Source organism: Amphiprion ocellaris, chromosome 1 (assembly GCF_022539595.1).
Source record: "Amphiprion ocellaris isolate individual 3 ecotype Okinawa chromosome 1, ASM2253959v1, whole genome shotgun sequence".
Classification (NCBI taxonomy): Eukaryota; Metazoa; Chordata; class Actinopteri; family Pomacentridae; genus Amphiprion; species Amphiprion ocellaris.
In genome coordinates, this window is record NC_072766.1 from 36956624 (window position 1) to 36970199 (window position 13576).

General features: G+C 39.0%; 1 protein-coding gene across 1 annotated transcript in view; it reads left to right on the forward strand.

The window, feature by feature from the left end:
* Nucleotides 1–12569, forward strand: part of otog (otogelin) — a 97578-nt gene extending 85009 nt beyond the window's left edge. Inside the window, exons 51-57 of the mRNA XM_055013119.1 lie at nt 394–572; nt 2599–2703; nt 3733–3852; nt 4353–4398; nt 4805–4876; nt 8615–8694; nt 10642–12569. Coding sequence (XP_054869094.1) covers nt 394–572; nt 2599–2703; nt 3733–3852; nt 4353–4398; nt 4805–4876; nt 8615–8694; nt 10642–10842 — 803 coding nt within the window. The 3' untranslated portion in view covers nt 10843–12569. The remainder of the gene's footprint in view (nt 1–393; nt 573–2598; nt 2704–3732; nt 3853–4352; nt 4399–4804; nt 4877–8614; nt 8695–10641) is intronic.
* The last annotated feature ends 1007 nt before the right edge of the window (nt 12570–13576 follow it).

A 13576-nucleotide genomic window follows, 5' to 3' on the forward strand; every position in this document is an offset into this window, starting at 1 on the left:
AATTCATAATGGACAAATCTCCAAACCTCATAAAATTAATATTAAACTAGTGAAAAAAACACATCAATAAATAACAACAGGACAAACACCGGCATGCGTGGACACTACGATGAATTCAGACCAATAATATCAATATAACTGTGTTTAATTTCAATAAGAGAGGTGTAAATTGAATGCACACACCGGTAAAGTAAGTGTAAAGTCAAAAGCTTAGTTGTATTTTGAAATCGGGTTCAGTTTCTTTGTGTCTTTCATTGTTATCCTTATATGTACTTCATTTAATTTTAATGTTTCATTTGTTGGAAAGATTGTTGTTTATGTTGTGTTTGATCAGATATTCTTGCCAGTGCAGCCTTGTGACCTCTGACCTCTGCTGTGTGTGTGTGTGTTCAGTGCGTGAGGCGGTGTGTGTGTTTGGCGAGCGAGGCGTGTTGCGTCCGGGTCAGACTCTGGTCGAACACGGAGACGACGGTTTGTGTCACAGCCGTCAGTGCAGCCGCAGCCTCGACCCGGCGAGCGGCTTCCACCTGCTGCGAACCTCCAGCATCAACTGCTCTGCAAACTGCCAACCAGTAAGACCAGTAACACCAGTCAGTGCTCCAGACTAACTTTTAAATTGGTAGGACTGGCGCACCAACCTTCTTGATTTGGTCGCCCTCCACCCCTATATTTTGGTACAGCATCGCCACAACTGTTAATCCACCTTCATGCTGATGAGTAAAGTTGTCAGTGAGTTTGTAAAACGTTTTAATCCATAAATGTATTAATTCATCGCCAGACTTTTCCTGATATTACTCTGATTAACTGTAACCTCCTTTACACTTGCTGAGCATATGGTAGACAGTACAGTTTTACCGATGTTCCCTAAACGTCTCACATGCAGGATGCTGAACACCAAATTAAATCAAATCAACCTTTACTGTCATCTAGCTTTACATATAACCATAGTGCAAGTAAAATGAAAGGGCGTTTCCATAAGAATCCCATAAAACAAGAAAAAAATAATGTAATTTAAAAGACACACACACATCCCTGAGACGTATTGCAGATAAAACGAAATAAAAATTTAATTTGTCTCTGTTTAAAGTGTCCATAGCAGCAGCCTGTGGTTAAAGTGCCAGATAAAGTGATGTGCAAAATTATTTAAAAACTAAAATTTTCACTAAAACATGCAGTAGTGTGCAAACAGACCTGGCTTATTGGCTGCAGTTTACTCAGACAGGTGTGTGACCAAAAATAAGTTGCAACAGATTGAACAAGAAAAGCACTCAGAGAGTGCAGTACTCCGCCAAGGCTGCTCAGTCGTAGCATTTCCTGCGGATGAAATCTTGAAAAAATTGGTGCCAGAAATCACGACACTATAGAATGTGGCCATTTAATATAGATTTACCCACAAACAAAATGACCTTACACTGAGAACCGGCGTGTTTTATGCATGTGTACGTTTTGTACGGATACTGAATCGGAACTCGGAAACACCCCCACAATTTAATCAATTATTCCTTGTATCATTTCTGATGGATAAGTCCCGATAAGTCCACAACGGTTGATTTGTAGTAGGATCACAATCATGTGATCGTCAGCAGGCAGCTGATGTAGTGTTCACTTGTTGTCATAGTTACAGTGATACCATACCACTATCTCGCAATGATACAGAAATCTTTAACAAATCCGTGGATCCAGACTATAAGCTGCATCTCTGCCAAAATCTAATCACTTGGTCCTTGTGTCATTTCTGACCGTCCCTGAAAATTTCATCCAAATTTGTTTGTCGGTTTTTGAGTAATGTTGCTAACAGACAGACGGACAAACAGACAGACAAACGTATGTCGATTGTCACATAACTTTGCCGTTCCTTATCGGTGTAATTAATGCATTCTAATGTCAGACTTGCCTGAGTTGAAACTGAATAATTTTATTTTCTATGCATTCTGTACGTCAGTATTGCAATCAGTCATGTCCATTTAATTGTAGGAGGCCAAAATTATGATAGCTGTTAATGTTCGTTTAATGTTTCAGCCCTAACACAGTGTTAGCCATCATGGTTACTTTATCTTCTTCACTGAGTCATTTAAGCTCTCACTGTTTGCAAATGCACTTTCATCATCAGGCATGTCTGTGTGTTTTTTTTAATAATCAGCTGTAGATCATTGGAACACAGTAACAGATAAATTAATTGTTTCACACGTCAGGCGGAGAGAGACTGAATGAGCAAAAGAGGAAGAAAGATTACTAGTTCTGACCACAACAGCTAAAACATGGTGGCTGAAGAGGCACCGAATCAGCCGAACTAACATCATGCACTCGCACAGTGGCAACTATGTGAAATATTAACTCACATTCTCAACATGTTTCCATGCATGACAGACTGCTGAGTCTGGAGCTCTGACACCAATAAACCCACACATGGAAAACCAAGTCTATGGCTTTAAGTCAGTGATTCATTTTGACCTTTAATTGATTATGAATGATCTGGAGAGCACAGACTGTACTGATTAAAAAACAAGATGCAGCATGTATGATTAGACCTATGTACGGAATTTTTCCTGAACATAGGCTCAAATGTTTAAAGTAAGATTGATTATTCATGTTTTTCAGAATCAGATGTACATGCCTCCCAAAGACCAGTCTACATGCTGTGGTGTCTGTAAGAATATTTCCTGCCTCTATGAGCATGAAAATGCAACGATGGGAGTCTATAAGGTAGGAAGAGCCGTGATATGGGCAAGTTATGCTGCTGTATACTTTACATATTGTATTTTATTTATTTACCTCACCTCCAGAAGGTAAGAGGCTTTAGTTTTAAGCCTTTGATGTGCAGTGTGGGTCAGGAGATACTCATTTTCCATTGGATTTGGGTCACTTTCGACCCATGTTGTGCATCAAAGGGTTAAAGAAGGCTGGTATTAGAGGTAGGTCTTTAATTCTGTCATTTTGCTGTCATTTATTGAATCACACAATTCTATTTGTAGTTTCCACATTTGTTAGTTATTTTAACCCTTAGATGCACGAGTGATTGTTTAAAAATGACCCGTATAAGTATCAATGTGTTTTTATACCACTTTTTTCATTTTGGTTAAGAAATAATCATTTGTATTACTGTTTGTATTTTATTTTTGTCCACACAAGAGTGATTTCATGTTTGAAATATGTTTTTTTTCAATTTATAACAGATTTTGCACATTGTGATAATTGACAAAGAAGAATATTACACAAAACAGAAATAGAAGAACGTCCACATCCATTTTGTTGACATTTTTCCACTCATTTCCTCCAAGTTTGTGCAGCACCTCTTGTAAGATATTATTAGTGATAAAGAGCTTGGGGTAGTAATATAAATATTACAATTTCTTTAAAAGTATAAAAGGTAGCTTAAAAATTTAAATGGAATGATATAAAAAAACATATTTTTGAGGAATAGCTGGAAAATGAAATGATAGCAACTTTTCATTACAAAGATACTGCAAGACAACGACCTCACAGGGTCATTTTTGATCCACTTATGCATCTATCAGTTCAACACGATCAATCCCAGCTGTGATGGATTACTTCATTTTGATTTAAAACATAGTCTCTGGTTTGGTTAATTGTAGTTTATATGTGAAACATCTATTGTACTCACCGTTGAAGCTGATTGCTATTCATTACATTATTTCAACCGCAAACCTGGTTTTGTTCCATGTTGTTGTAACACAGTGTGAGTTCAGTGTCTGATGTTGTCGATGTTTTCAGCCTGGAAAGTCCTGGGTGTCAAACTGCATGAAGTTCGACTGCGCCGACACTCTGTCTGGACCGACGCTCATCTCCTACTCCTTCAGCTGCCCCCCCTTCAACGAAACCGAGTGTATGAAGGTCAGCGTGCAGCAACACGCACAAACACACACAAATATCACACATCTGGTGCAGGTTTATCGTTAAGGATTCTATTAAATCACTTTAAAATTAATGCTTTTTTTCATCCTAATTGGTGTAGAGCTTCAGTAACAGAAAAAGTAGCTTTACTGTGAGTTTTTCATGTTGTTTGATACTGTTTATGGTCACTTTTTGGCTTAATAGTGTCATTATATAGAAGATATACAGTACAAATGCATTTAATCCTCACCTATTTGCTTTATATATAAGCAGCTGTTGACTAGATCACTGAAAAATATTGTTTTTTAGACATCATAAAATGTATTTTTTAAATAATGACACTTTAGAAGAAAATAGTGTAGTTTTAATCTGAAAAGTTAGCAGTGGTCTCATTTAAACACAAAGCCCATAAGTTCAGATCAGCCTTCAAAAAGCAAACACAGATAAAGAGCACAGCTTTTCTACATGTCTGTCTGAACGTTTTGACTTTCTGCGCTCAGATCGGTGGAACTGTCGTAAGTTACATGGACGGATGCTGCAGGACATGTGAGTATCTGATCTGAGCGTAGCAGCAGTTCTGTAGCTAGCGTAGCGCTGTAGGCTGCAGCTGACACTGAAGAGCGCCTTCACCTGCCGCTCAACATGTTTCCAACATGTTTGCCCTTCAGTTGGTCCGTTTCAGTCCAAAATCCTCCATCACATTGTCTCAATTGGCTCACATCTGGATCCCAGCTGTTGTTTTCTGTTACATTTGTCTGCTGTTTATTCAGATTAGAGAGATCTGTCAGCGTGCTTTTCAGTGAACTCAGTCTTGCTCAGTAAATACGGCAACAGATGACCTTTTTAAAGTGCCAAACGACAGAAGTACCCGTCACTGAAAAGCAACTGATGACATGCAAGTGGGTTTGTGGTTTATGTGCTGCAGCTTACCATCATGTACCAATCCCACCAGGTACTGGATTCCCTCTGTTCCCCTTCCCCGTTAGCCCCTTGACTCCCACAGTTAACACAAACTGTGAAAGAGGTACCACAACAACAAGGCTTGTCAGTGCCATTGTTGATATTCAACAATGTACTCCCTCTAAAACATAATGAGAAAACACACAGGAAACCCCAAAGTCTGACTTCTACCTTCTCCATCCTGCAGAAATGTCCTCTCAACTGCTACTCATTTCAGGTCTTGACCCAAAATAGTCAAACAACAAAATCAAAACCATTGTTGTGCACATGTAGCACAATTTCCTTGCCTTTTAAAACCATTAAATTTAGGCAGTCAAAGGTGTTAAAATAATTTTGCACCTTGAAAGGAGGCAGGGAAACAGCATTTAATTAGGCCCAAAAAAATTTAAAAAATGACATGACACTTGAGAGGACAGGAACATGTTTTCACCCCTGCCCCTCCCTGTGGATCACGTACATGTACACAACAGATAAACTCCTTCCCCATCTAGCACTGTCTGGGCAGTGCATTGTTGATTACCAACAATGTACTGTTGGTAGTGGCCCAGTAGTCGGGCTTAGACGTCTGCATGTGTCAGTAGAAACCGTTGTGTTCTGGTGTCGGGGGTCTTTCCATCCAACATGTAGAGGATCTGCTGCAGCACTGCAGGGGGCGCTGTGGGAAACTGAAGATGGTACGTGTGGCATTTTGTAAGACTCATCCATGTCAGACCTGGTGGCAGGATTGATCAAACCCATCCAATTGTTGGCCAGTATAATAAGAATTTGAATAAATTCAATTTGGGTGATCTTGAGCTAACACTTTCTTCTGAAAAAACTCATAGAATGCAGTAATATTGGAGTTTGTTAGCTATAAATGTGCAGCAAAGAGACCAAAAAAAATTCATATGTGAATAAAGGGTTCTCTTAAGTTCCGATACTCATTGGTAATTTCTTGATGTTTCTAAATGTTTTGTGCATTTCACTGAATGATCTGAGACCTAAAGTTGGGAAAAGTTAGCTCTTCTTTGACTGTATTATAAGCAGTGGTACATTTTATTATCATTTCTGATTCTTCACTGCTTCGCTTTAAGTGTTGCAAGGAGGGACATGTATCTGTCATGACAAGTTTTTAAGCATTTCAATTCAGAACGTCAAAACTGACTGCAAAAGTTCTAGTCTTTGACCGCAGTCTTTGTAATACGCGCAATCCACTTTATCTTGGGATTTTCCTATCTGATCTCAAAAATAAAGTTTGGGCTGATCAATGCTTTTTCTAACCGATAAATATTGCCTCGAATCGAAGACCGCGTCTTTGTTTAAGTCTGCCGTTACACACGTGTTGTAAAGGCAGGGCCCAGTTTGTGGACATTAGATATGTAATGGGTGCAGTGGCTATCTATCGTGTGCTGACATTGCTGATTTAGTCTACAGTCAGCACAGTTACATATCATGCACAGACATAAAAACACTTTCAGACTCAACCCACGCTTGACATTGCACATGAACGCTGGATATAGGACATTAAGTGTCACAGAAGTCTTTGTCATGGTGGGCTATTGCTTGCTAAATCCCCACAATGCTGTCTGCTTGGACAGTGCTAAGTGACCCCAAACTTTTGAACAGCAGTGTACATTCTAACTGTGACCATGACCTGAAAGTATCATAATGGCAGCCATGATAAGAGCTGGTGTTACTCTCCGAACGCTGAGGAAAGGTGCTGCCTTTCTTATCTCCTTCAGCACAGGACAGACTTGTCCATCCTTTATGAAAGGAAATGAGATAATTTCTTAGTGTTAGTGCAGCCTGATTCTCAGATAGTTGTTTCTGAAGTTCTCATAAATTCTTCTTCACACTTTTTCTCAACATCATGACATTTTCCATCAAGGTCAAGCAAAAGTGTTAAGAGAAAGACATTCACTATTTGACCACAACGTTGGTCTGGAATCAAAGATGATTTTGTAGAGCAGCCTTTTAAAAAACATACTAGTCATGCAGGTGAATGACACAAGTTGCTTGTGGTCTCATATCTGTCATATACTTAAATACACTGCCCAGCCAAAAAAAAAGTTGCGCACTCTAATATTTAGTTGGACTACCTTTAGCTTTGAGTATGGCACACATTCGCTGTGGCATCGTTTCGACAAGCTTTTGCAATGTCACAGCATTTATTTCTGTCCAGAGTTGCATTCATTTTCTACCAATATCTTATATTGATGGTGGGAGTCAGACCGCTGTGCAAAGTCTTCTCCAGAACATCCCAAAGATTCTCAGTGGGGCTGAGGTCTGGACTCTGTGGAGGAAAATCCATGTGTGAAAATGACGTCTCATGCTCCCTGATTCACTCGTTTTCAATGTGAGCCCCATGAATCCTGGCATCATCATCTTGGAACATGACCATGCCATCAGGGAAGATAAACTCCACTGATAGAAAGACCTGGACATTCAGTATATTCAGGTAGTCAGCTGACCTCATTCTTTGGGAACATAACGTTGCTGAACCTGACCAACCCCAGATCATAACCCGAACCCCCACAGGCTGGTAGGAACTAGACATGATGAATGAATCACTTCATCTGCCTCTGTTCTTACCCTGATGCCCCCATCACTTTGGAACAGGGTAAATCTGCACTCATCAGACCACATTTGTTCCTTGAAGGTGATGATTCATCACTATCCTTCAGGTTTTAATAATGCGTTGGACAGTTCTGAACCTGATTTTAGTAGTTTCAGAAATCTCCTTATTTGTTTTCTTTGCTTGATGCAGGTCAATAATTTGACTCTTCTGAGACAGATTAACATCCTTTCCATAGAAATGAGAAGCTCCGCAGAGCATCAGCTAGGGTTAAATAAGTTGTTGCAGCTGAGCCGAAACATATTCATCACTGTAAATAAACTCCCTACCTTCCTAAAGGCTCTTACCTATTTACTTAGTTAAATCCAGGTGCCGACTTTTTTTGGCCAGACAGTGTATATTTACATCATGGCTGAAGAATTCTCCAAACTGGCACTGATGCATTGAGACCAAGATTATTTATTAGACTCCTCTCATACAGTGTGATACACAATTGTTGCAGCTGCACAGTTTAAAAGAGCCTGTCGAGTCAATTTTATATGAATTTTATATGAATTTTGCAACCCCAGCTTTGTTTTTTGTTTCTAAGTGCAACAACAAAAGTTCTGATTTGCCACAGTGCTGATTCAGGACACAGATTAAGAGGATGGTCTAAATCAAAGCAGCAGAAGAGATATACTCACTTTCATTTCTTAGTAAGGGTCGGGTTTCATTTACATGCTTGAAACTTCACACTTGTATTTATAGATTTGTTGTCTCGAAGCCCAGTGGAGGGACACTGGTGACACCGTCAGGGTTTCTTTCCTTACAAATCACCTCCACAGCTACAGATCGTGTTTTGCAGCAGTTCTCATGGGTGATCTTCATGTATAAAATCTGTGAAATGCCACACATAGCATCTTTAAGTTTATGCTCTGTGTGTGTGTGTTAATAGGATATTTACTGGTTTTATTTTCAGATCTTTAAATGTTAAGTCAGATTTGTTTGAAGCCATCTCATGCATGATTGATCTCATCATTCCAACATTTGTTGAGTGTTTTTGCCGAGTCTCATTTGTCCTTACTCCTTTTTCTCCTTTATGCTTTTTTAACTCTAATAATATTATAGACAATCCTTTTTGATTAATCTAAAATTGCTTCTGCATGATCGGCAGCTTCCTTTTCTCCCTCCTGGTTGACATATTGTTCTGGGTGTGTCATTCTGCCTCTGTTCCGATGGATTTCTTTTGGTTTGCTGTCGTGTAAACAGGCAAAGAAGACGGAAAGTCGTGTCAGAAAGTGACGGTGAGGATGACGATCAGGAAGAACGACTGCCGCAGCAACAGACCGGTGAGCTTCACATCTGTTTTTCTGTTATTTTAGTATTATTGCCCCATTTTAACCATGCAACCACAACAGCTGCAAAGTGAAAGGTCTTGGGATGGCACAGGAAACTCCACCTGCTATTTTGGTTCATGTAGGTGGAACAGATCAAGATGCATAAAGGGGTGGATGAAGGTGAATATAAACTGGAGCATGTATTTGTTATAAATTTAACATCACTTGTCTGATCGCTCTGAAGCAACTGAGCCTATAACAGGGAAGCACATTGAAACTGTTTGCTATTTCAGTTTTGTTTCTACTGTATTTCTAGAGTGACACAACAGCATAATGGGTCTTTCTGGTGTGTGTAGCATCGAAAGGGGTCATTTTATAGTAGTTTGTTGTCCTTTGCACCTGATATAATAAATATGAATACACTGGACAGCAGATCAAAGGCTGCAGATTTATCCGCAAATGTATCAAGAGATTTAAAGAGCCCATATTAGGATTATTCACAGGTTCAGATTCTTCTTTTGGCTCCCACTAGAATATGTTTACATGTTTTGGTTTCAAAAATATATAAATTATTGTTTTCATACTATACATTGCTGCAACTCCATTTTAGCTCCTGTCTCTTTAAAACTCCTTCTTAAAAAGCCCCTTCTACTCTGACAAAATTGAAGCAATGCTGTACTGTAACCCCAGGTTTAAGCGAAGCCCTGCAGGAGTTATTAGCTGTTAACTCAACTCTGGAGTACAACGAAACATGCTTGAACCAAAATCACACCCAGAACAAAGAGAGCCTCATGCAGACGTTACGTACAACAACACACGATCTTTTCATGTACCGGCTTCCCTCAGTATTACAGTGTCGCATAGCTCTGGTCTGTGGCCATACAGTCACAGCTAACAGTAAGGTTAGCCACGTTAGCTGCCCAACATGCTAAGTCCAAGGATTTTCATATTGTTATGGGCACAAAATAGAAATAATCCACCGGATCTTCAGTTCGTTAGATAGTGGAAGTACATGAAGTTTCTTGTGTTCATTTGTGCAGCCAACAACAAAATATTTGCTGTGCTTTGTTCATGGATGAGACATTTTAGTATTAGTAAAAGTGGCTCTGGCAAGTAAATATACCCAGCGGGCAGTGAGGGAAGGCCAAACTAGCTGCTGGGAAGGTGTTTGGTAAATGTGTGATATAAATAGGTAATGGAAGAAAGGTCTGGACTAAACAAGAGGCAATGTCTGTAGGGCAGTATACATCCATTTGTTGTGGAATTTGGGCTTTGTAAGTTTGGAGACTTTTATAGCAAAAAAAAAGCAGCTATAGGGAGTCCTCAACTTACATTGGAGTTCCATTCATATGGATTGATGTAAGTCGGTTTTCGCCATAAGCTGAAACTCCGGCAAAAATGTAAACAAAGCCGATATCGATCAGTTCTTCGGAAAAGTCAATGAATACCAATGACTTTCATGCCTGTATGACTCATTTTTCAAGAAGGTAACAGAATATGTTGCACTATTTTCACAACTTGAGCGTTTTATTATCTCTAATTTCACTTCCATGGAGATGACTTTCCTTTTCTTCGAAGCACTGCCATCAGAAGAGTCTGATTTACTCTTGGGAGCCAAAATGAAGGGCAAAAAGTTAACGAATGTAGCACAATCCAAGGTGGCGTACAACCGGCGAATGTAAACAAAGCCGTCTTATAGCACCATATGACAACGTATTCGTCCGCTTCGCTCACCAACTAGTTCCACGTAACCAGTTTCGGCGTAACAACGAAATGCCGTAGGTCGGCGATGTCATAAACCGAGGACCCCCTATATATAACAAACTGAAGGAAAGAGAGGAACCTAAAAAGCAGGATGTGAGACCAGTAAGGAAAGAAGTTGAAGAGAAATACATCTAGTTAAGTCAAAGTTCTTTTCCAGCCCTGTTTGTATCTCTACTGACTCTTCATGTCCTGCAGGTGAACATCGTGTCGTGTGACGGAAAGTGTCCGTCCGCCAGCATCTACAACTACAACATCAACACGTACGCTCGTTTCTGCAAGTGCTGCAGGGAAACGGGGCTGCAGCGGCGCTCGGTGCAGCTGTACTGCAGCGGAAACGCTACCTGGGTTAGCTACACCATCCAGGAGCCGACCGACTGCTCCTGCCAGTGGTCCTAAACACACTCAGTGTTCACATCTGCAAAACCACAAGACGTAGAAGAAGAAGAAGAAACATCGGCCATGTTGCTTTAGGGCTTTAGGGTGTTTGGAGGCTGTGATTAGCAGGACGAGTGAGGAGCTCCGCTGGCAGTAAATGATCGCACAGTAAGTCACTGTGGTGCCTCTGCTGGCAGGGAGGTGGTACTGCAGATCAACAGCAGGCAGCTGCAAAAAATACGGTATTTACTCTCCCGGAGAAGCAAAAATGACAAAAATGTCGGAAACGTACGACACAACAGAATGGCGTTTAGATAGTTAAATTATTTAAAAATACATCTTAACAATTATGATAGCATTAAATGTCATATCAGATTGTGCACACTGAAGCAATCTTAGGGTGCTTTAATCGTCCCTCCTGTTCATACTGGCCTTCTTAATCACAGTTTAACTACTGGGAGACACAGTTGTGGTTACTTTACTACAAAATTTTGTACATAAATGACAAATTTCTGTTTCCTGTACACTAAGGTCTTCTATGCTGAACTATGGAGGCGTTACCACAACGAAAAGAGGGAGCTACATATTAAAAACACAGAACACAGGGTATCTTCAGGTCCTCAAAAGGCTTTCAAATATTGATTTTAAACTCTTAAAATAGGCTGCATAAGGTATTAATAATCGTAAATTCAATTGACAAAAGACATTTTGTAGCCTGATGCTAGTTGTAGCATTAGTTAGAATTATGTTTTCATACATTTTCTCAGATTTATCTCCAAATCTCCTAGAAATTTCATAAAATAACCTTAAAATAATTGGGTGTATTTTTAATTCATGCATTTTCCAGCAATGGCAGTAAGAAGTAAGAAATTTTTCATGGATTTTTTGCTCAAAGACTCATTATTAGCATTGCCAGCTCTACTTGAAAAATTTTAGCAGCAGCAGATTTCTTTCCGGTTTATTGGAGTTATTTCACATATTCAGATATATTTCATATTTTCAAACAAGATATTGATAAATTAACACTTTTAAAATCCTGCTGCTCAGAGGTAAACCTTCTGCTTTACTGCTTTTCTGTGCTGCCACCTCCCAGCCAGCCTGCAGAGGAAAGAACAATGAAGGAAAAAGTAAAGTTGTTTGTTATTTTCTCTCTCAGAGCACATCTGAGCTGCGAAGCAACAAAAAAATCACATATTTAAAGAAGGTTTTCTTAACGGGATGCAGATAGTCAGGAAACAAGTTCACATTTTACCCAGAACTCCTCATGTTGTGCCTTGTTTTTGTAAATAAGTGAACTCCCTACCTTCCTAAAATAATTTTCAATATCAAATTTTTCTAGATATCTCACTCTTAGAAATACGACAATAAAGTGTATATTCAACGATGTGAAAAATACTTTCTATAATCAACACTAGAGAGGCGTATTAACTGATTTAAATCCAGCTGTATGTGGAGCACTTTATTTATTTATTGGAGTTCGATAGCCGTAAACAGTCTGAGAAGAGAAGCATTCGACCCAACTGGAGAACAAACAAACACAACCGGAGACAAAACTCTGATTTATTCCCGATTACAGAGAAAAGAACATATTAGGAGAACAAGGCGACGTGTTGTAGATGAATGTTTTCTCTGTGCACTAAATTCTTAACGTGTTACCAACAGACCCACCTGGATAGTCGAGTTAAAGAGGATTTGTATCATACAAGTGTACATTTGCATTTTCAATAAATATTTCTTCTGAAACCTCATCGTGGTTCGCTCTGATTATTAGCAGACAGGATGGTGTGCAGGGGCCGGTTTCATAGAGCGAGTTTACCAAATCAGGATTATTTCAGTTAGTCTGACTTAATGTTGGATTATGTCAGTTCCAAAGCGAAGGAAAGTCAAGATTGATGATACCGTGATACCTTATTTTTTTTTTAACTCTAATAGCCAGGGCCACTTGAAAAAGTTAAGCTTACAGAAAATCTAATAAATTTCACAGTAAAAAATGGTAGTAAGTCTCAAAGTTACCCTAATAGAACGATGAATGCTACTAAAATAGTCAACAGTAGGAAAAATAATAACCAGACATGCACCTGGAAATACAGCTTAATTTAAGACATGATTTATCATGATAAAGACAAAAATAGAAATTTCTATCAAAAATCGAAGCTTGTGTCCTACAAAGAGCTCCTACTGACCCCCCATAGCACCATTCTGGATAAAATTAGGTTGTTTTACAATATTTTATAGTGTTATAACTTAATTTAATCAGTCAGGAGTTTCTTGCAGCCTTTCACTCTAGTTTTGTCCACGTCAGCAGTATGACCTTATTTGGTTAGTAAATGTGGGTCAATCCATCTGACATCATCGAATATTTGGAACATTTGCTACTTGAACAATTCAGATTTGCCTGAATTTTTTTATAGCATAAATATGTTTCATTCACACATTGAAATTTGAGGCTGTTAGAACAACAATATCTCAGGAACTCTTAAAGGTAAAAATGCAAAGTTTCACTGTTATTCCTCATCATGTCATTGATTCAGAATCTGTAATACCAAACAAGTAGATCAAATAATCTCTGATTATGGGTCAATTGAAACCTATAAAGAAAAGACTTGAAGCCGTCATGGAAAGTCCCATCTTTAAGGACACATTAACAGAAAAAAAAATGCAGTTTCTGAATGAAAGACATTTCAAACATTCTTTTAAAAATGTACTGGTTATCTGAGAAACTATTTGATATTTCAGTCTGAATTTTCACAGATAC